Raw genomic sequence first — 23564 nt, 5'->3', positions numbered from 1 at the left:
CTAAACTGTGTACTTAAAAAATGTTTAAGATGTTAAATTTTGTTATGTGTATTTTACAACAATAAACTTTTTTAAAAATCATTTTTTTCAAGCTATTTCAAAAAATTGAAGAGGTGGAAAGCGTCCCAAATTGATTTCACAAGGACAGTGTTACCCTGCTATGAAAACAAGACAACACTACAGAAAAAGAGAATTGTAGACGAATATTCCTGATGAACTTAGACACAAAGTGATCAATTAATGTGATATACTACATAAACAAAATGAAGGATAAAAATCATATGATTGTAATAATAGGTGCAGAAAAAGCATTTGACAAAATCCAATATCCATTTAGGATAAAAACTCAGCAAAGTGAAGATAGACGCAACGTACCTCAACATAATAAAGGCCCTCTATGACAGACCCTCAGGTAGTATACTCAGTTCTGATAAGCTGAGAGCTTTTTGCTTAAGATCAGTAATAAAACAAGAATATCTACATTCACCACTTTTGTTTAATGTAGTGTTGAAAGTCCTAACTATAGTAATCAGACAAGAAAAATAAAAGGCAGTAAATTGAAGAAGTAAACTTAATATTTACAGAAAACCCTAAAGATTCCACCAAAAAACAATTAGAATATGCAAATTTAGTAAAGGATAAGGATACAAAATTTAGGAATCAGTAGCATTTTTATACACAAATAACAAAATACCAGAAAGAGAAATTAAGAAAGCAGTTCCATCTATAGTTAAATAAAAAATAATCAAATATCTAGGAATAAATTTGACTAAGGAGATAAAAGGTCTGTACTTGGAAAACTAAGACTTTGAAGAAAGAAATTGAAGATACAAAAAAATTGCAAGGCTATTTCATGCTCATAGACAAGGAAGATTAACAATTTAAAATGCCCACACTATCCAAAGCAATCTACAGATTAAGTATAACTCCTATTAAAATACCAATTACATTTTTTACAGAACTAAAATAATCCTAAAATTTATATGAAACCACAAAGATTCTGAGAAAGAAGAACAACGTTGGAAGTATTGTGTTCCTGACAAGGCTAATGTAATCATAACAGCATGGTACTGGCATAAAAAGACACATAAGTTAATGGAACAGAATTGAGAGAGCCCAGAAATAAATTCACGCCTATGTGGTCAACTAATCTATAACAAAGAAATCCAGAATGTACATGTGTTAAAGACAGTCTTTAGTAAATGATACTGGGAAAACTAGAGAGGTACATTAAAAAAAAGTTGAACTAGACCACCTTTTTTCATCACATACAAAATAAATTGGATAAAGACTTAAATGTAAGACAAACCATAAAACTGGAAGAAAACATAGGCAGTAAAGTCTTTGACATTGCTTTATATCTCTCCCCAGGTCAGGGAAATAAGAAAATAAACATATGGACTGCATCAGACTAAAAAAGTTGTGCACAGCAAATGAAACCCATCAATAAAATGAAAAGACAGCCTACTGAATTGATAAAGATATTTGCCAATGATACATCCAACCCAGGGTTAATATCTAAAATATATAAGGAACTCCTATAACTTAATACTGCCCTCCCCAAAAAACTGATTAAAAAATGGGCAGAGAACCTGACATTTCTTCAAAGAGGACATATGAAATAAACATGAAAAGATACTCAACATCTTTAATCAAGGAAATTTGAATCAAAAACACGAGATCACACCAGTCAGAATGACTATCATCAATAAATCATAATCAAATTGTTTAGGTAGAAAGAATGTGGAGAAAAGGGAATTACTGTGCACTATTTGGTGGGATTGTGAATTGCAGCAGCCACTATGGAAAACTATGCAAATTCCTCAAAAAATTAAAAATAGAACTGCCATATGACCCAGCCATTCCACTGCTGGGTATTTATCTGAAGAAAACCAAAACATTTGAAAAGATATATGCACCCTGATGTTCATTACAGTGTTATTTACAATATTCGAGATATGGAAACAACATCAGTGTCTTTCAGTAGATGAATGGATAAAGAAGGTATAGTACATATATACAATGGAATATTACTCAGCTGTGAATAAGAATAAAATCTTATAATTTGCAACAACGTGGATGGACCTTATGTTAAGTGAAATAAGAGAAAGAAATACATGGTTTCACTTGTACATGGAACCTAAAATACCAATGACCACATGAAACACATACAAAGAATATATTGATAGTCACCAAATGGGAGGGGAGCTAGGAGATGGGTGAAAAAAGGTAAAGGGAATAAAGTTACAAAATAGTCACTGGGATATAAAGTATAGCATAGGTAATATAGTCAATATTATAGTAACTATTGTCAGATGGGTACTGGACTTATTTGGGAGAGACTTCATAAGTTATATAAATGTCTAATCTCTATGTTGTACACCTTAAACTAAAATAATCGATGTTAACTGTAATCAAATAAATTTAAAACCAACATAAAATCGTTATCTCAGTTTCTGTGAATCAGAAGTCTAGGCTTGGCTTAGCTTGCTCTTTTCTGGATCTCACAAGGCTATTACAGTAAAGGTGTCAGTAGAGTTTGTGATGGTGTCTTGCTCTGGGTGTTGTTCCAGGCTCACTTAGTTGTTGACAGATGCATTTTCTTGCACTCTAGAACTCATGGCATTTTCTCCAAAGCCAGTTTGAAGCAGAGGACCTTATTTTAACAAGGGCTCAGTTTAAGCATGCTTTTGAGGGTTTTCATTTGATAAATCAGGTCCACTCAGGATAATCTCTTTTTTTCTTACTCAAAATAGACTGATTTGCACCCTTAATTACATTTGCAGAAACCCTTTACCTTTGCCATAATTATGTGAGTGGCGTTTGTCTTATTTCCATGTACTGTGCTCACCAAAGAGGAGGGCATGAGAAGCTGGGACCTGTCATAGAAATCTGCCTGCCAGTTGCCTTTAAAAATATTTTTTATCAGTTGTATGATTCTATTCCCTGTAAAAAAAGATGTTATTTTTAGTTCTGACCTTTCTGCTGATATTTAGGAAATGTAATATTTAGAAATAGGTCTTTATTATCTAAGTAAATAGATCAAGGGACAGATCACGGCAATTAAGAAAAATGCGGCTAGAATAAGGCTTTTACTGTAGAAAAAAAGTGCATCTCAGCAATGCACTTTCATGAATATTAGGATTTCCTGGTTTGTAGATTGAATAGGTCCTCTAAGCAGGCTCAGCAGGGACAAGGGAAAGAGATAAACCTTAATTAGATTGATATGACTTCATGGGAATTTGTCTAGGAAAATCTCTGGACCTTGTATTCCTTATGCAGCTCTACTAGAAGACAGCATTTTTGGGGATTTGGGGGATGGTCAGTCATTTGTTTGGTTTTTGTCTTAGTTTTAAATTGTCATAGAGTGATTTATCATCAGTTGACATTTATTTCTTAGATCCTTCAGTATGATATGTGGAATGTTACTCCCACAGACCTATGGGACTGGAAACTTCTCAAGGAGAAGATTGCAAAGTAAGTAAGACATGTAAAGTAGCTTTGAAGTAAGGAGAGATCAACCTTTTATCCTGGTTCTTTAGAAGTTAACTGTTACTTTAACTTCTGAAACTAATTTTTTATCCTTTATGTGGGGCTAAAAATGACCTATCTGCAGAATTATTTTTTAAATACTTATAATACATGTATGGTAACCTGTAAATTGCTTTGCACATGAAAGCATTTCAATCCATGTTAGATATTATCAGCTGATTTTGTTTTAGAGGCTTAACTACTTAGATTAGGTAATTCTTTTTCTCATTAAACGTTTATATTTCTGAGAGGTCTTGCTTTTTATTAATGTTTCATTTTTTATTGCTTAACAACATTGTCACAGGAATAAGAGATCTTGGAAGAGCTATTGTAGGGTAATGGATTACACTGTGTGAAAGAAAAATGTCAAAATTGAGTCTTTGTATGTCTTTCAAACTAATAAACATTAGAGATTTGGGGGTAGGCAGACAGTTTTGCTGAGTGAATATGAAATAAGTTGTTTTCCTTTTCTGTCCTGATGAGTCCGTCATCTCTGGGTTAATACATTTGCAAAGTTTTGATTTGAAGGAAGAAGCAATAACTTTAAAATGCTCTTTAAATTTATTTATTGATTTTAGAGAGAGGAGGAGACAGAAACAAAAACATTGATCTGTTCCTGTATGTAACCCTGAACAGTGATTGAACCTGCAACCTTTGCATGTTGGGATGACATTCTTAACTGACTGAGCTAACCAGTTAAAGCTAAAATACTTTTTAAAGAGATCTATTTGCCTTAAAACATTTTAAAAAAGATTTTCTTTTATTGATTTTACAGAGAAAGGAGAGAGGGTGTGCGGAGAATGAGAAATATCAACTCATAGTTGCTTCACTCTAGCCGTTCATTGGTTGTTTGTTCTATGTGATTTAACGAGCAAGCCCAGGGTTTTGAACCAGCAATCTCAGTGTTTCAGGTTGTCACTCTGTCCACTGCATCACCATCAGCCAGGCAAAACTTATGATTACTCGGATAATATGTGTTCAGAAATTTAGAAAAACCTGTGTGTGGAAATGGAATACAATGAAAATTATCTCAATATGGCCTCCCTCAGAAAATCTGTTAGCATTTTTTTGTCTGTCATTCTTCACACTTACTTCTGAGTATGTGTACATGTTATACTTATGCAAATGCAACTTTTACAAAAATGGACCTCTACTCTATTTTATTTATTTTTTCCTCAAAATACTATAGTTTATATATTTTAATATAGTTTTTTAAAAATTCAATGTTAATATATGAATGCACATTCATTGTTAATAAAATTCAAATACAGAAATAACAGTAAGCCTTTCTTTCTACCTCTTCTGCCAACCATTTATCCCATAAAACAAAAAGCCAACTTATTTTTCCCCAGAGATAACCATTATCTCTGTGTGTATCTTTTTAGATTTTTCTTCAGTACATTTGCAAACGCACACATACTGTTTTGTTATATAAATGTGACCAATCTTGGTATTTTCTGATTTATTTTAGAGATCTTTCTCTTTTTAGTACATGCAGTTCTATCTAATGTTTTTGATGATTACAAATAATTTCATAGTTTGGCTATATTATATACATGACTTTTCAAAACATTTTCCAATCTGTGGACAGGAAACCCCCATCCACTTTATTGGGGAAGTAAAGACATAGAGATAGCTGGTGGTTTGCTCAATGCCTCACAACTAGAGTGATGGTGAGAACCCACCTTTACCGATTCCATTAGGATATGAGGCTCTGTACTAAGCACTGTATGAATCCAGATATAGAATGTAGGAAAGACAAACTCGTGGATTTGAGAAACTTAAGACTGAGTAAAGTAAGACATGTAGCATAGATAGTTTAAGTATACATAAAGGTATAGGTCATGAAAAATGTTTGCAAAGCAAATATTTGTATTTCACACTTAAGTGTTTGCCCAGTCAGGAAAGATGTTTCAGAGTAGGTGTCTCTTAGGCTGAGCTTTAAAGATGGGTTGAAGTGTTCTCAGGTTTCAGGTACTATATTCTTCCTTAAGCACTCTCTTTGGCACTGAAGAGTCAAAAGTTGTTAACATCTTTCTAGGAACTTATAATTGAAGAGATAATAGAGGAAGTCAGGAATATACTTTGAGCATAATTTTCCCTATGTATTGTCCTGTTCAGGATAATGGAGACTGGTGATAGATGTCTGATTCTGACCACTTTCACATCATTGTTTACTGAAAGGGCCAGCACAGTGATCACATAAGCACTTAGAAAAGAGTGAGGGTTGAATGAGTGTACTCTGATACAGGTGGGGACACTCCAACAGCCATTTGAGTGTTTACTTGGGCAAGATAATTTATCAAGTGTTATTCCTAAGTGGCATAAGTCATGGCATAGTAAGGATTGCCAACAGTAGAAATTGTTGTGTTAATTCTGTAAAGGAGTCAGGCATTTGGAAAGGGGTGGGCCATATCACCCATACTGTGGAGTTGTATCCCTGAAGGGGTTAAATTAAAAAATACATGTAGCCTGACCTGTGGTGGCTCAGTGGATAAAGCGTCGACCTGGAAATGCTGAGGTCGCCGGTTCGAAACCCTGGGCTTGCCTGGTCAAGGCACATATGGGAGTTGATGCTTCCAGCTCCTCCCCCCCTTCTCTCTCTCTGTCTCTCCTTTCTCTCTGTCTCTGTCTCTCCCTCTCCTCTCTAAAATGAATAAATAAAAAAAAATACATGTAAATCTAATGCATGTATTTACTACAGTAACTTAAAGTAGTAGCCTTCCTGCAGATTGTAGCTTTAGGATCAGCACCTAATAATCTCCTTTTCTTTAGGTATGGTATAAGAAACAGTTTACTTATTGCTCCAATGCCTACTGCTTCCACTGCTCAGATTCTAGGAAATAATGAGTCCATTGAACCTTACACCAGCAACATCTACACTCGAAGAGTCTTGTCAGGAGAATTTCAGGTGAGAAGATCACAATCAGAGCTACAGGGAAATATTTCAAAAGCCCGATCTTGGGAGTAAATGCTAACTCATATTTAGTATGCTTCTTTCTTGGTATGGGGGCAAAGCTTTGATAAAGTGAGTCATCTTCATCCCTAATATTATTCTATATTATTTTAGAACATAATAGATCTTTACTAAATACTTTCCAAAAAAATGAGTGCTTGAGGGTAGAGTATGTAAGTAATTTGTGGATATTGGAGTTCATGTGATATTTAATCATTCTGTAATCATAGTGTTGTATACTATAACATCAGATATTTAAGTTGATAATACTTAAAATATATGTAGAAGCATTATTTAAGACAGTGGTTCCCAACCTTGATTACAAATTAGAATTTTTGGTGGGTGGGACCAATGTTTTTTCTTTTTCTTTTTTTTTTTTTTTCATTTTTCCGAAGCTGGAAACGGGGAGGCAGTCAGACAGACTCCCGCATGCTCCCGACCGAGATCCACCTGGCATGCCCACCAGGGGGCGACGCTTCGCCCCTCTGGGGCGTCGCTCTGTTGCATCCAGAGCCATTCTAGCGCCTGAGGCAGAGGCCACAGAGCCATCCCCAGCGCCTGGGGAAACTTTGCTCCAGTGGAGCCTTGGCTGTGGGAGGGGAAGAGAGAGACAGAGAGGAAGGAGAGGGGGAGGGGTGGAGAAGCAGATGGGCGCCTCTCCTGTGTGTCCTGGCCGGGAATCGAACCCGGGACTCCTGCACGCCAGGCTGACGCTCTACCACTGAGCCAACCGGCCAGGGCCAATGTTTTTTATTTTTAAGGTTCCCAGGTATTTCTGATGTGCAGCTAGGGTTGAGAACCACTAATTTAAAAGGTTTTTATTTGAATTTGCTGATATCTTGAAAAAAGTTTCTGTAAGGTTTGGAGGGAATGCATAAAATTCCAATTTCTTAAGTATTTATTGTATTCTTATTTAGGAAAAAAAATAATTTTATAGATTTATCCAGCTTAAGCAATGTCAGTTCTTTTTACTTTTGCAAATACCATATATATTGTGTTTCTTCAATAAAAAAGTATCAAGATTTTAAAGGATTATAACTTTTGTGTAATGGAGTGGGCCTTTCAGTTTTATAAAAAATAGAAGTTATCAAGCTAATGTTAAATAATTTTTCAATGATTTTGTTTACTTTAAGCTTTAGGCCTGTGATTCTGTTTATGACCTGTCATAGTTTTTACTTTTTTATTCAGATTGTAAATCCGCACTTATTGAAAGATCTTACTGAACGGGGTTTGTGGAATGAAGAAATGAAAAATCAGATTATTGCATGCAATGGCTCTATCCAGGTACAGAATTTTTAAAAAAGTGAGCTAAGTTGAACATTCATACCTTCTTTCTTATCTTAGGCAGTGGAGAGAAAGAATGGCTGTTCACTGTGGTCATAGACTTGTGGTCATATAAGCTTAAGTGGCTCTGTTCACTTCTGCATTGTTCTTTTAGGATTATATATCATACATCTTCACATAGCGAGGCCATACCCTTTAATTTGTGCATTAATTAGAGGACTGATAGTCCAAAAGACAGAGCTAACAACAAAATACAACTGAGAATCAAGAAACATTTATTTGTAGATAGAGGTTTCTGTCTAACCACTGTTCTGATTGACAACACAGATAAAGATTAACATTTTAATATTTTTTGATAGAAATAGTAGCATTAGCCAGTATGTATGTTTTGATGCAAGTTAACCTTGGACCTAAGAAAACCTTATTTCTGTTGACTCCAAGTAGAGTTTGTGGAGTCCTAACTTATTTAAAGGGTTTTGTTTCATTGCTTCACTGGATTATGTTTCTGAGTAGTGTAGCCCTGGTTATTTGTGTTTTCTTCAAAGCTCAAGGGTCATTTATTGCTCTTTAGCTTTCACTTTCCTCCCTTTCTTAAATGCCTCAAGCACAATGAATATTCAGGGCATAAACCAATTACAGTGAATGTGTAGGCCATAAACTAAAAGATGGATCTTAAATCACTACCACCAGGCTGATATTTTTGGTCATTAGATGGGATGCTGTGGGACTTTCTAAGCCAGAGGTGAATGGTTTTCGGAAACTTGATAAGAATTATGTTGTATTATACTGAACGGTAAGGTCAGATATTTCGGGAAGTAAAAGGCCAGACCTTAGGTTATTATTCTGTTAATTATACTGCTTTCATCAACTGGAGTACAATAAATATTTGGTTTCCCCTTCTTCAGAGCATACCAGAAATTCCTGATGACCTGAAGCAACTTTACAAGACTGTATGGGAAATCTCTCAGAAAACCGTTCTCAAGATGGCAGCCGAGAGAGGTGCTTTCATTGATCAAAGCCAGTCTTTGAACATCCATATTGCTGAGCCTAACTATGGCAAACTCACTAGTATGCACTTTTACGGCTGGAAGCAGGTTAGTGGAACAAATTGAGGGGGACTTATTGCCAACCTTGGATATTATAGAATTGAAAGAGTTTTGTATTCTAGCTACCTGTTAAATAATCCCAACTACAGTGGTACCTTGAGATACAAGCAGACCAACATATGAATTTTTAAAGATACAAGCTGTGACTCGGTCTGTATTTTTGTTCAAGATCCGAGCGAAATTCTGAGATATGAGTTGTGATTCAGGAAGCTGTCACTAGTTGGCGCGTTGGCATATGGGTCCAGTATCGGCAGTACAACACCAGCATTTTGTTCTTTCTCACATGTTACCTGCAGAATCAAGTCGAATCTCGTGTGCTGTACTCGTTCTTGTACTTGTATCATTTTTGCATTTTTTACTAACCTTTTTTGTGTGCTATCATGGGGCCGAAGAAAGTGAGTATAAAGGACAGTGGTGAGAAGAAGAAGAGAATGATGTCAATAGAAGTAAAGCAAGAAATAATAGAAAAACATGAGTATGGTGTACGAGTGATTGAATTGGCAAGGCTGTATGACTGCAGTACATCTACAATTTGTACCATCCGTAAACAAAAGGATGCCATCAGAAGCGCAAATCCAGCGAAAGGAACTACAGTTCTGTCCCAATTAAGGACAAATATCCATAAAGAAATGGAGAAGCTTCTGCTGGTGTTGGTGAAAGAGAAAGAGCTAGCAGGAGATACAGTGACGGAGACTGTAATATGCGAAAAGGCACATATTATTTACGGCGACTTGAAGTAAGAACCATCAACCACAAAAGAGGAAGCAGAAGATACGTTTAAGGCAAGTCTTGGCTGGTTTGATAATTTCAAGAAGAAGTCTGGCATCTACTCTGTGGTGAGGCATGGTGAAGCTGCGAGTGCTGACATTAAGGCAGCTGAGGAGTACATCGCACCTTTTGCTGCACTTATCACAAAGGAAGGCTATATCCCCCAATTGTGTTCAACTGTGACGAAACAGGATTGTTTTGGGAAAAAATACCCCAGAGGACTTTAATCACCACAGAGGAGAAGAAGCTGCCAGGCCATAAACCCATGAAGGACTGTTTGACCCTTGCATTGTGTGCAAATGCTAGCGGTGACTAAGTAAAGCCACTGCTAGTGTATCATTCAGAAAATCCTCGAACCTTTAAGACTCACAAGATTCTTAAAGAAAAACTGCAGGTTACGTGGTGCGCCAATGCTAGGACATGGGTTATGCGGCAGGTTTTATTGAATGGGTATATCTCGTCTTTGGTCCTTCAGTGAAGAAATATTTTCAAGAAAATAAACTCTCGATGAAAGCATTACTAATCCTTGATAATGCTCCAGCCTACCCACCTGGTCTTGAAGATAATATTCTCGATGAGTTCAAATTCGTGAAAGTCCTCTACCTCCCACCCAACACGACTTCAGTCTTGCAACCTATGGATCAGCAGGTCATTTCCACCTTTAAAAAGCTTTACACAAAGCACTTGTTCTGCTGCTGCTTTGAGGTGACTGAGAACACAATTCTAACCCTTCAAGAGTTTTGGAAAGATCACTACAACATCGTGATATGTTCACACATTATTGACTTGACATGGCAAGAGGTTACAAGAAGAACCTTGAACTCAGCATGGAAAAAGTTATGGCCTGATGTTGTTGCAGACAGGGACTTCGAAGGATTCGAACCAGAGACTGAGACCGAGGTAGAAGCGTTGAAGGAGATTGTGTCCCTTGGAAAGTCAGTGGGTCTGGAGGTAGATAAGGATGATGTAAATGAGCTTGTCGAGGAACATGAGGAGGAACTCTCAACTGAGGAGTTGAAGGAGCTACAGATGATGCAACATACAGAGCTTCTGCAAGAGATTAGTAGTGAGGAGGAGGTATAGTCGGAGGAAGTGATTTCTACAAGTGAAATTAAAGACATGCTGGCAATGTGGGAGAAGCTTTCAAGTTTCATTGAAAAGAAACACCCAGAAAAAGTTTCAGTTGGTCATGCTTCAGCACTTATTAATTTAATGACACTTGTTTATCTTTTTATTTAACAAAACATGTTGAACATACACGATATGCCAGGACTGGAGAAACTGAATAAAAGATGATGTTTCTTATCCTTGAAGTAGTTATAATCTGTTCTCTTACAGAGATAAAGTCTAGCCCTTTAAATAGTTATAATTTAAAGTTGATATGTCTTAGGCAAACTTGGGAGTCATACACATAAAACTTTTAAAAAAAGACTAGAGAAAAATTTTGACATTTCCAAAGAGATAAACTTGTGTAAGAGGTAAAAAGAACAATATACTATTTGATTTTCTCTTTAAGCATTTTTACAGGGCTTCTGAGAGGAGATAGAATTTCAAGTTTAGGAAACAATTTGGCCTGGGTTATTTATTTTTTCTTTTTCTTTCTTTTTTTTTCTTTTTTGAGAGAGACAGGAAGGCAAGGAAGGAGATTGATGAGAAGAAGCATCAGCTCATAGTTGCGGCACTTCAGTTGTTCATTGATTGCTTCTCATATGTGCCTTGACTAGGGGGTCAAACTGAGCCAGTGAATCTTTGCTCAAGCCAGCGACCTTGGGCTCAAGCCATCGATCTTGTTTTTTATTTTTATTTATTTATTTATTTATTTATTTATTTATTTATTTATTTTTACAGAGACAGAGAGAAAATCAGAGAAGGATAGACAGGGACAGACAGACAGGAATGGAGAGATGAGAAGCATCAATCATTAGTTTTTTGTTGTGCATTGTGACACCTTAGTTGTTCATTGATTACTTTCTCATATGTGCCTTGACCGTGAGCCTTCAGCAGACCGAGAAACCCCTTGCTGGAGCCAGTGACCTTGGGTCAAGCTGGTGAGCTTGTGCTCAAACCATATGAGCCTGTGCTTAAGCTGTCGACCTTGGGGTCTCGAACCTGGGTCCTTGGCATCCCAGTCCATCGCTCTATCCACTGCGCCACCGCCTGGTCAGGCATGCCAGCGATCTTGTTAATGATTTTGTGCTCAAGCTGCCAAGCCTGCACTCAAGCTGATGAGTCCGCACTCCAGTTGGCGACCTTGGGGTTTTGAACTGGGGCCTTCAGCATCCCGGGTCAATGCTCTATCTGTTGCGCCACCATGGGTCAGGCTGGAAATATCTTTTAAACATGAGTCTTGAGTTTTTAGCATTCTCACAGTTTCTTCTAATATTGTATTATATTTACTTCCCTTGTAGGGTTTGAAGACTGGGATGTATTATTTACGGACAAGACCAGCAGCTAATCCAATCCAGTTTACTCTAAACAAAGAGAAGCTGAAAGATAAAGAAAAGGCATCAAAAGAAGAAGAGAAGGAGAGGAACACAGCAGCCATGGTGTGCTCTTTGGAGAATAGAGATGAGTGTCTGATGTGTGGATCTTGAGAAAAGACCAAGAGGAAACCAGTACTTCTCTTCAGTAGTCGTAGATAGCTGAATTAGATTTTCTTGAAGAAGTAAAGCTTCACTGGATCTTATTGCAGCAAAAGGGTCAATTGAGTTAAAGTATTGTTTCTTTGTAGTATAAAAGGAATGATTTTTTTAAAGTTGATATATCAGGAGTAAAAGTAAAAGTCTTAGGAATGCAAAAGAAGTCATCTTGTAAATAGAGAAGGATGAAGTAAGGTTTCATTACTCATCTGGCACTGCCATTTTCTGGTGACTTCAACTTTAGTAAGGAGACTTAGTTTTGCTGCATTGACTGGTGGGTACATAGAAGTAAGAGTATGTTATAACCTGTGAGAAGTACTGTTAGGACATTTATTTGTATAAAGGTCATGCTTAATGTAAGAGTATTATGAAATAAACATTGTCAAGAGATGATGTGAGACTAATTTTGTAATTTATTTTCATACAAAGGTCAAATCTAAAAGTACATTTTCTGTTTTTTGAGAGATGAAAATTTTTAAGACAAATACTTAGATACTGTATAGATTTCTGATTTTAATACATGCCCTTTTTTATTGTGATAAGATAAACATGAATGTTACTATTTTACCCATTTTATTTTTTTATATTTTGAGATAACATACAGTGTTAATTTGGTTTTATGATTGGGATGTTAATGTGTTTCGGGATTGCTGTGCATGCTGTACGTGTCATGTTATTCTTTCATATTGCCCTGTTCTGGGAATGTTTTATTTTCCATATGGGATGCTGAGAATCCAGGTTTGAAACCCTAAGCTTGTTTGAAACCCTAAGCTTGGTGAGCTCAGGCTCACCAGCTTGAGTGCAGGGTTGCTGGCTTGAGCGCGGGGTTGCCAGTTTGAGCACGGGATCATGGACATGATCCCATGGTCACTGGCTTGATCCCAAAAGTCTCTGGCTTGCCTGGAGTACCCTAGTCAAGGCACATATGAGAAAGCAATCAATGAACAACTAAAGTGTCACGACAATGAGTTGATGCTTCTCATTTCTCTCCTTTCCTGTCTGTCTGTCCCCTTGCTAAAAAATAATAATAATTTTTATTTTTCAATTACAATTGGCTTTCATTATTATACTAAGTTCAGGTGTAACACCCTAGGGATTAGACATTTGATAATTTACTAAGTTACCATCCCAATAAATCTTGAACCCATCTGACACCATACATATAATAGTTATGAGTATTATTGACGATATTCTTTATATACTGTACTTTACATCACCATGAGTATTGTGTAACAACCAATTTGTACTTCTTAATCCCTTCACCTTTTTCACTATCCCATATGTTCCATATGGCAACTGTCAGAAACTGTCAAAATGTTCTCTTTGTCTATGAATCTTTTTTAGTTCTTTTTTTTTTTTTTTGACAGTCAGAGAGAGGGACAGATAGGAACAGACAGGAAGGGAGAGAGATGAGAAGCATCCATTGATTGCAGTACATTGATTGCTTTCTCATATGTGCCTTTCTCATATGGGCTACAGCAGAGTGAGTGACCCCTTGCTCAAGCCAGCGACCTTTCTGCTTGAGCCAGTGACTGTGGGGTCGTGTCTATAATTCCATGTTCAAATAAGTGACCTCTCATTCAAGCTAGTGAGCCTCCACTCAAGCTGGTGAGCCCGTGCTCAAGCCAACAACCTTGGGGTTTTGAACCTGCGTTATCTGCGTCCCAGGCTAACACTCTATCCACTGTGTCACCGCCTGGTCGGGCTAGATTCAATTGTTGATATTTTATTCATTTTTTAATCTTTTTTTATTCCTAAAGAAAACTCTTTAACATTTTATGTAATACTGGTTTGGTAGTGATGAACTCCTTTACCTTTTTCTTGTCTGGGAAGCTTTTTATATGTCCTTTGATTCTAAAGGATAGCTTTGTTGGGTAGAGTAATCTTGGTTGTAGGTCTTTGCTTTTCATCACTTTGAATATTTCTTGCTAATCCTGTCTGGCCTGCAGAGTTGCTGGTCTTATGGGAGCTCCCTTGTAGGTAACTTTTTCTTTTGCTGTTTTTAAGATTCTCTCTTTGTCTTTAACCTTTTGCATTTTAATTATGATGTGTCTTGGTGTGCCCTCTTTGGGTTCATCTTGTTTGTGACTCTGCACTTCCTGGACTTGTATGTCTTTCACCAGGTTAGGGAAGTTTTCTGTCATTAGTTTTTCAAATAGGTTTTCAATTTTGTGCTCTCTGTCTCCTCCTTCAAGCACCCCCATGATATGAATGTTGGTATTCCAATGGATACCAGTGATGTGTAGTTTGTGTCTACATAGCACAGCCTGTAGTTGTCCCATGGGCTCTTTACAGTATTTTTATTTTTTTGGATTCTTTTTGCTGTTTTATTTGGATGTTTTGTGCTTCTTTGTATTCCAAATCACTGATTTTATTTTTGGCTTGATGTACTCTACTTTTGACTCACCTCTGTATCTGGTTGATTGCTTGTCTCCATTTTGTTTAGTTCTTTTGCTAGAGTTTTGTTCTCTTCTTTTATTTGGGACATGTTTTTTGTTTTCTCATATTGGCTGAATTCCTGTGTTTGTTTCCATGTGTTTATTAGAGGTGCTACATCTCCCAGGATTGGTAGAGTGGCCTAATATAGTAGGTGTTTTGTAGGGTCCAGTGGCACAGCCTCCCTGATCACCCAAGCTGGGCACTTGAGGTACACCCCTGTGGACTGTGTACACTATCTTGTAGATGAGCCTTGATTATTGCTGGCACATTAGTGGGATGGATTTACCCCCAGGCTGATTAGCTGTAAGGACTGATTGTGACTACTGACCTCCAACCACCGTGGAGATCAGCTGTGCAGGAGCCCACCCCACAGAGCAGGACTTACTTCATCAGGGCTCTGGTGCCTGCTGAGTTTGCCCCTTAAGTGTGTTGTTTGTAGTGGTGGTTGGGTGGTGCTTGGACCTGGTCTGAAGTCCACTAGGTGTGCTACCTCTGGACCTCCTGGGAGTATAAGCCAAGATCAGCCACCTCCTGTGTTATGCCCACGGCCACCTGGCATGAGTTACAGTGTGACCTGCTGATGGTTGCTACTCGTGCTGGTCTTGGAATTGCCCAGGAGAAGCCAAGCTACAAACCAAGGCTGGCTTTTAGTTGTCCTTGGCCTGGTACTGCTTAGCAAAAGGTACAGTTATGCTGAGGCCAGATGTCATCTCTTACCTTGATGCTGCTACACAATTTAGTTCTTCCCCTATATGTTTCTAGTGCCTTTTTTTTTTGCTTTTGTTTTTTAGGTGAGAGGAGGGGAGATAGTGAGGCAGGCTCCAACATGCACCCTGACCGGGATCAACCCAGCAACCTCATCTGGGGCTGATGCTTGAGTACTGAGCTATTTTTAGCACCTGAGGCTGATGCACTCCAGTGGAGCCATCCTCAACCCTTGAAGCCATGGTTGAACTAATTGAGCCACTGGCTATGGGAGAGGAAGAGGGAGAGAGGTGGGAGAGGGAAGAGGGAAGAAGCAAATGGTTGCTTCTCCTGTGTGCCCTGACTGGGAATTGAACCCAGGACATTCATATGCTGGGCTGACGCTCTATCCACTGGGCCACCAGCCAGGGCCTCTAGTGCCTTTCAAACTGCCGTCCCAGCACTGAAGCTCAGGGTGTGCGAGTAAGTCCATGCATGAGCCCTTTATGAGGAACGACCTAGAACTCCTGTAGCCCTCTGTCTCCCTCAGCCTCAGTCCCCACTTGTTTTTACAGCCAGAAGTTATAGGGACTTCTCTTCCTGGCACTGAAACCCTGGGATGGGGGGGCCTAATATGGGGCTGGGACTCGTTGCTCCTTGGGGTACTTCTGCAGCCAAGCTATCCAGTTTTTATTTGCCACATTTGAGTGTGGGACCATCCCATTCTGCTTCTCTGCCTCTTGTACCAGTTTTGATGTGGCTTCTTTAATTTCCTAGTTGTAGGACTTCCATTCACTCAGAATATAGGTGGTTCTGAATGATGGTTGTTTTGTAGTTTAGTTTTAATTTCGATGAGGTTTTGGGAGGAGGTGAATATCATGTTCACTCAATGTCACTAGCGCCATCCATCACGGGATCCATGGCCACTGTGGCATTGTTACCATGCCGCCATCTTGTTTGGAAGTTTCCATTTTACCCATTTTAAAACATACAGTTTAAATTAAGTATACACAAAATTATAACCATCACTACTGTATATTTCTAGAACTTCATCAGTCCCAAACATACTATAAAAAACAGTAACTCCCAATTTTTTCTCCCGTCAGTCCTGGGTAGTCTCTAGTTTGCTATCTGTCTCTGAATTAGCCTATTCTAGGTACCTCATATAAATGAAATAATAAAATATGTGTTTTTTCTATCTGGCTTATTTCACTTAGCAGTTTTCAACGTATATCCATGTTATAGTATATGTAAGAATTTCCTTTTAAAGGATGAATCACATTCAGTTATATGGATATACCACATTTTGCTCTTACATTTATCTGTTAGTGGAAATTTGGTTTAGTTCCACATTTTGGCTATTGTGAATAATGCTTTGTCTCTTGATGCACAAACATCTGTTTGAATTTCTGTTTTTAATTCTGTTGGGTATATACTTAGAAGTGGAAGTGCTGGAATATGTGGTCATTTATATTTATTTATTTATTTTTGTGACAGACAGAGGGACAGATAGAGACAGACAGACACGAAGGGAGACAGATGAAAAGCATCAATTCTTCATTGTGGCTCCTTAGTTATTCACTGACTGCTTTCTCTTATGTGCGTTGATTGGGAGGCTACAGCAGAGTGAGTGACCCCTTGCTCAAGCCAGCGATCTTGGGCTCAAGCCAGTGACCATGGGGTCATGTCTATGATCCCATGCTCAAGCCAGCAACCCAGTGCTCAACTTGGTGAGTCTGCATTCAAGCTGGATAGGATGATCCCATGTTCAAGCTTGCGACCTCCGGGTTTCGAACCTTGGTCCTCTGCCTTCCAGTTCAATGCTCTATCCACTGCACCACCGCCTGGTCAGGCTATGGTCATTTATTTTGTTTTTATTTATTTTTTCTTCTTTTCCAAGTGAGAGGAGGGGAGATAGACAGACTGGGATCCAACTGACATTTCCCATTAGGGGGCCGATGCTTTGCCCATCTGGAGCCATGCTTGCAACTGAGCTATACTTAGCGCCTGAGGTGGAGGTTTCATGGAACTATCCTCAGAGCCTGGGGCCAATGCGCTTAAACCAATCGAGCCATGGCTGTGGGAGGGGGAGAGAGAGGGGAGGGGGTGGTGGTGAAGTAGATCATCATGTCTCCTGTGTTTCCTGACCAGGACTCAAACTGGGACATACACACGCTGGACTGATGCTCTACAACTGAGCCAGCCAGCCAGAAGTGGTCATTTCTTTTTAATTTTTGAGGAAATTCCAAGCTATTTTCTATATCAGTTACACTATTTTATGTTTCTACCAGTTGTGCATCAGAGTTCCACTTATTCCATATCTGCTAATAGTTGTTAATTTATTTTATTTTTGACGATAACCATCCTAATGACTTTTCACAGTTTGATTAAAATGTGTCTTGGTGTGCGTTTCTGAGTTTACCCTACTTGTGGTTTGTTGAGCTGCTTGGATTGGTAGATTGATATATTTCATTAAATTTGGGAAGTATTCAACCATTATTTCTTCAGGTGATCTTTTTACTTCTTTCTCTTTTCCTCCTGGAGCTCCTATAATGTATATATGGCTCTACAGGTTTGTGTTTCATAAGACCCTTGGTCTCTGTTCACTTTTCCTTTTTTTTCTGCTTCTCAAACTTGATAATTTCAGATGCCCTATCTTCAAGTTCACTGATTCTTCCTGTTGAGCCCTTTTTGTGACTTTTTTAAAATTTCAGTTGTTTCTTCCTGTTCTAGAATTTGATTCCTTTTAATAATTCTGTCTCTATGCTGATGTCCTTATTTTGTTAATATGTCGTTTTTCTGATTTCCTTTACTTAAATGTTCATGTTTTCTTTTAGTTCTTCAAGCATATTTAAGACAGTTGTATTAATGTCTTTGTCTAGTAAGTCTGATGATGGCTTTGCCAGGAATGGTTTCTGTCTGTTCATTGTTGATGTTTTGACAGATTTCCTTGTGTTTCATGAGTTCTCTTAGTCTTTGCAGATTGGCTCTGTGCTAGGGCACTCCTTCCACATTTGGCTAGGCTTGCTCTGAGCCTAGACATCTGAGATGGTTAATTTTATGTGTCAACTGGATAGGCTATTTGGTCAAATACTAGTCTAGATAATGCTGTGAAGGTATTTTTAGATGAAATTACCATTAAAATACTAGACTGAGTCAGTCAGATTATTTTCTATAATGTGGATGACCTCATCAAATCAGTTGAAGACTGAGGTCCCTTGAAGAAGAATGACTTCTGCCTCCAGATTGTCTTTGGACTTGGGGTACAATGTGGCAAGGACAAAAGAAAGTTGCTGGGATGACCTCTTATCATTCTGGACCACAAACAACAGGTCACAGGAACTTGTCCCTGCCTTAGACCCTGAAGACTGGCTGTGGGGCCTCCTGCCTGGCTTCGTCTTCAGTGTTATGGATGATGACCTTGCTTTCCTTTCAAAGTGTGAGTTCCAGGAGAACAGGGGCAATAGCATACTTCTTGTGTGTTCACTGGAGTTTTAAGCACATAGCCACCATAGGCACACAGGATATGCTTGAGCATTGCTTGTTGCTTATTGAATGGTTAAATGAAGAATAGGAAGATGGGAGGAGGCTAAGCGTTTGGTTGGGCTCTGAAAACAGTAATTTTAACGTTTTGGCTAGGTTTTTGTATAGTTATGAGAGCAGATATTAAAATATATATGATTCCATAATAAGCTAAATCTTATCCATGTTTTTAGGAAACATGATTTGGTAGTGGTAGATGTGAAGATAAGAGGAACTAACACTGATATATGTAAAAACAGCTAATTCCTATTGGACATTTACCCATGTTAGGCAGTGTTCTAAATGAGTAAACTTTTAAAAAATCTTAATTTTACCAGTAAAGAAAGAGAGGCACAGAGAGATAAGTTGTCATCCTAAAGTTCACTGTCATTACAGTTAGTAACTGGCAGAGCTAGGATTGAACCCAAGCAGTCAGACTTCAGGGTGCATCCTCTTAACAACTTTAGAATGGTGAACTTGTCTTGGTTTGCCCAAGTCTTTCCTGGTGTTAGCACTTAATATTTGGTGTTCCAGTAAACCTTTAGGTGAACCAGGCAGTTGATCACTTAACTGTTACTACTAACTACATTGAAGATGAGAGAAGCCTTATAAATTGTGGAGCAGCTAGGACGTGTTCTTAGAGGTTTAGGTGTACTCTCTGAAAATTATTGTTTATATGAGTGTTACTATAGCCACCTTCATTGAGTGCTCGAATAAAGAGACATCTTAAATTCACAGGGAGACTTCAAAACGAAGTGAATTTCGAATTCCAAACCCACAGTAGAATGTTTCTGGAAATCCTAAGAGCATTATTTATTTATTTTTATTTTTAATTTTTTTGGGGGGCAGAGAGAGGGACAAACAGACAGGAAGGAAGATCAGAAGGACCAACTTGTATGCCTTGACTAGGGGCTTCAGCCAGCCAGTGATCCCTTGCTTAAAGCCAGCAACCTTGGGCTTAAGCCAGCGACCTTGGGGTCATGTCTATGATCCCACGCTCAAGCAGGTGAGTTCGCATTCAAGCCAGATGTATGATGTAATCATGATAGCTTTTTCTTTTTTTAAGATGCTCAAGCAGGTGACCTCAGGGTTTCGAACCTGGGTTCTTAGCATCCCAGGCTGACACACTATCCACTATGCCTCTTGTCTGGTTGTGTATTCACTCTGCAAACATTATTTTAGATAGAAAAATGCAGACTTTAGAAAATGTGCTGCTGTTGTGGTTAGGTAAGGGCCAGATAATTCTTGTGGGAAGGTGGTAAAAGTCCTTACAGTGGAAGTCTGTTTGAAGACTTCTCATAGAGGAGAGTGAAATTGAGAAGTGGAGAGAAAATGAGGTGAGAGCTGGTCCATGATAGAATGAGGGGGCCAGGAGGAAAACAACACCTGGAGGAGCAGTGGCCAAGATGATGTTCAGGGGTCCATGTTCTTTCCTAAATACCAGGGGGTAGAACCCCTTAATTTGGATGAGGTTGATCTGCCTCTATAAAGTGAACTATAATTTGTTTTCTTGGTCTGTATTTTATAACGACTCAGGAAATTTCCTAAAGGAGCTTCTTTGACACTGGACCCCAAAGTAGTCTGTAAAGTAAATGTAAAACAACCTTCTCAAGGAGAGGCAGAAGAGATGAAAAAAAAAAAAAGACTGAAAGATGAGATCAGGTAACTGATGAGGTCTTAGATGTTTCTAGAGTCAAATTCAATCAGATTTAAGAACCATTTGCAAGTGGGGAGAGACAGGAATTAATAATTTCAAGATTGTGGTGGCACAGTAGATAAAGCATTGACCTGGAATGCTGAGGTCTCCAGTTCAAATCCCTGGGCTTGCCCACTGAAGGCACATTTGGAAGCAAATACTATGAGTTGATGCTTCCCACTTCTCCCCACCTCCTCCCCTTTTTTTCTTGTTTCTCTCTCTAAAATCAATAAATACAATCTTAAAAAAAGAAAAAGCTATCATGATTACATCATACATCAAAGCTATTTAAACCTGAGAAAGGAGGAATAAGATTGGGGTATTAGGAGAGTTAATGAAGGCATTTGGATGTTGTGAGGACTTTTTAATGAGATTGTCAGGCCAGCAACTGGAGATAAGGGTGCTTAGATGAAAGATTAAGGCTAGAGTTGGGAAAAGTTTATAGAGAGCACAAGATAGAATCTGAAGGTGCAGATAGAATAGCATGTCAGTGAAGGAGAGTGGGAAAAAGGGAAGAAAGAGGTAGAGTGAGAACCAGGAAAAAATGGAAATCATGAAACCAAAGGAGGGGAAGTTCTGTTGCTCTAAAGGCTTCAAAGTAAGGGAATTTACCAACTAGAGGCAAAAGAGGGACACAGCTAATCACCCTACAAAGCTTAATGTTCTGAGTAGCAAAGGAGTGGGCCAGATAACAGGGCTGAGATGAAGATGCCAGACATGTGCTCTCAGCAGAGAAAGGCATAGCTCCTCCACTGTATGGTCAAAACAAGATAAGAGCTTCTTTAAACACTGTCCTGTCCCTTCAGGATGGCTATTGTGCTCATCTTTCTTCCTTCAGTTCCCAAAGATGTCTCTTCTGTCTTCTAGACTCAAGATACTTTCTACTCTCTTCACCCTCAGCATATGAAAAAGATCAAGTTTCTATCATTGGAGAAAGTAAGCTCTTGCTTAATTGCACATATCCCTCTGGCTTCCAGTCAATTATACAGTTTTTGCAAGAATATCATAGAAGTAATATGGTGCCCTTCTCAGTACATCATTTCAGAAGATGCATGTTATAAATTTGGGCCACTACTGAGATCATCTATCATTTGCTTAAGAGTCTTCCAGGATTCTCAACTGTAAAGTTACTATTTTCCCTTGGTAATTAATAAGTAACTTGCAAGAGAATACTTTTGAGACTCTATCTTGCCTTTTATCATACTTTTGCCCTCTAATTTAAGAATACATTGATCTTGCTTGAAATGTTTATTATTGTGATGTTTGACAAATGGCAATTTTCTATCCTCTATTAATTGGAATTTTACTATAAGAAAGAGCTTTCATTATCTGTTTATATCTAAGTCAGTATGGACTTTTGGATTCATATTCTAAAGGTTATCATCTATTATTATCTTTATTTATTTTGTTGCTCAAATTGTTCCTGACTTGGCTACCAGAAGCCCTTTCAAATTGATCCTGCTGTTCTTTTAACAAGACCTCATCATATCTAAGCACTTCCTTACTTTGTGGCACTATAACATAGTCCAGGACTATCTGGTATTTTTTATACCCCAGCCCTAGAACCAGCCATTTCCTCAAGAATCCCTGATCCTTTTATTGAAGAGTGGTATTGGAATGGGCACTATCCCCTCACTTGTAGTACCTTCTACCTTTAAGAACTTGTCGATGTATTTTCTCAAACAATGACTTTCCTATTAAAAGAACTTCACTACCTTACTCTGAAATCCTTAAAATATATTTCTATCCTTAGAGAACTCATTGTTAAGCAGTTAAAAAGACATTTATCCAGTATAAAGGTAATGTGATGAAGAAGACTTTTGTTGTAGACCTACTACTGTATATAAACCATTGTTTAGTCATTTTTTTGTCAGTTACCTCTCGTCACAAAATTGTTGCATAACAGCCACAGAAACTCAATTTACATTTCATGTAAACATTTATTGTTCACACATTCGGGTGGTTTCCTAGGTGACTCTGCTGACTAATCTTGCGCTTGCTCACATGTTTAAGGGTTCGCTGGCTATCAACTTCTCTAGTTAGCATTTGTGGGATGGCTGAGCAGCTCAGCTCTACTAGATGCACTTTTGTTCCTCCAGCAGGCTAGCCGAGCATGTTCTTATGGTTATGGTAGAGCTGCAAGGGCACAAGTAGAAATACCATCACAGAAAAACCAGAGCTGGACAGTAGTTAAAGTGGTAAAAACACGTTTTATTCAGGACCATTGCAACAGGGGAAATGAGACCTTTGTGTAGAACTGGGCTCAACTCCAAATAGAGCCTAGGCAATGGGTAATTTATAGCCAAGGAGCAGGGTAGAGGTCACATGGATGGAAAATTACCAAGAGGAAACATTAGGGATCAGGGGATCTGGCTAAACTAACCTAAATAGGATTCTTTGCTGAAGACAGGCTGGATGACCAATCTCAAAGCCAATGCCACATAGTTTAGATTTGTATTAAATAGCACCCCACTCCTGGTACCTATTTCTGTGTCACCTGTTGCCCAGGCTGTTCCTCTGGCCTAGAATGCCTTTTCTTCTCTCTCCTTCCTTTCCAGTAAACACTTTATCAGTCAAACACAACTCAAATTCACTTCTCTGTAAAGTGTTCTGTTAGTGATTGTCTCAGAATTATAAAGCTGTTATTGTAAATACATTACACGTCTCTACAGCTTGCTAGAGTGGGACCTCCAGGGTAGAGAGCAGTTTTCCTTTTCTTTGCAATCATGGTGTTAAGCTGATTTGATGAATGGATGAGAGTGAATGAATCAATGAAAATCACATGCAGAAAGAAGAGAAAATTTACAAGCCAGAGACAGACCCTGCTGAGTTTGCAGTGAGTTAACTGTGTATTCTGTCTGGATAAGTAGGTATTTTTCAGAAAATGGTTAAAGGACTCTCAAATGCAGATAGTCAAAGCCAAAATACAGCAGGAATGA

At 38.4% G+C, this 23564-nt stretch overlaps 1 protein-coding gene across 1 annotated transcript in view; it reads left to right on the top strand.

Moving 5' to 3' along the window:
- RRM1 (ribonucleotide reductase catalytic subunit M1) overlaps positions 1-12682 on the top strand; it is a 72624-nt gene extending 59942 nt beyond the window's left edge. The window contains exons 15-19 of the mRNA XM_066367043.1: positions 3401-3477; positions 6307-6442; positions 7676-7771; positions 8677-8865; positions 12054-12682. Of these exons, the coding sequence (XP_066223140.1) occupies positions 3401-3477; positions 6307-6442; positions 7676-7771; positions 8677-8865; positions 12054-12239 (684 nt within the window). The 3' untranslated portion in view covers positions 12240-12682. The remainder of the gene's footprint in view (positions 1-3400; positions 3478-6306; positions 6443-7675; positions 7772-8676; positions 8866-12053) is intronic.
- Positions 12683-23564: the final 10882 nt, after the last annotated feature.

This window comes from Saccopteryx leptura, chromosome 1, assembly GCF_036850995.1.
Source record: "Saccopteryx leptura isolate mSacLep1 chromosome 1, mSacLep1_pri_phased_curated, whole genome shotgun sequence".
In the NCBI taxonomy this organism is placed as follows: domain Eukaryota; kingdom Metazoa; phylum Chordata; class Mammalia; order Chiroptera; family Emballonuridae; genus Saccopteryx; species Saccopteryx leptura.
Note: the sequence above shows the minus strand (reverse complement) of the source record. Positions and strands in the feature narration are given on the sequence as shown.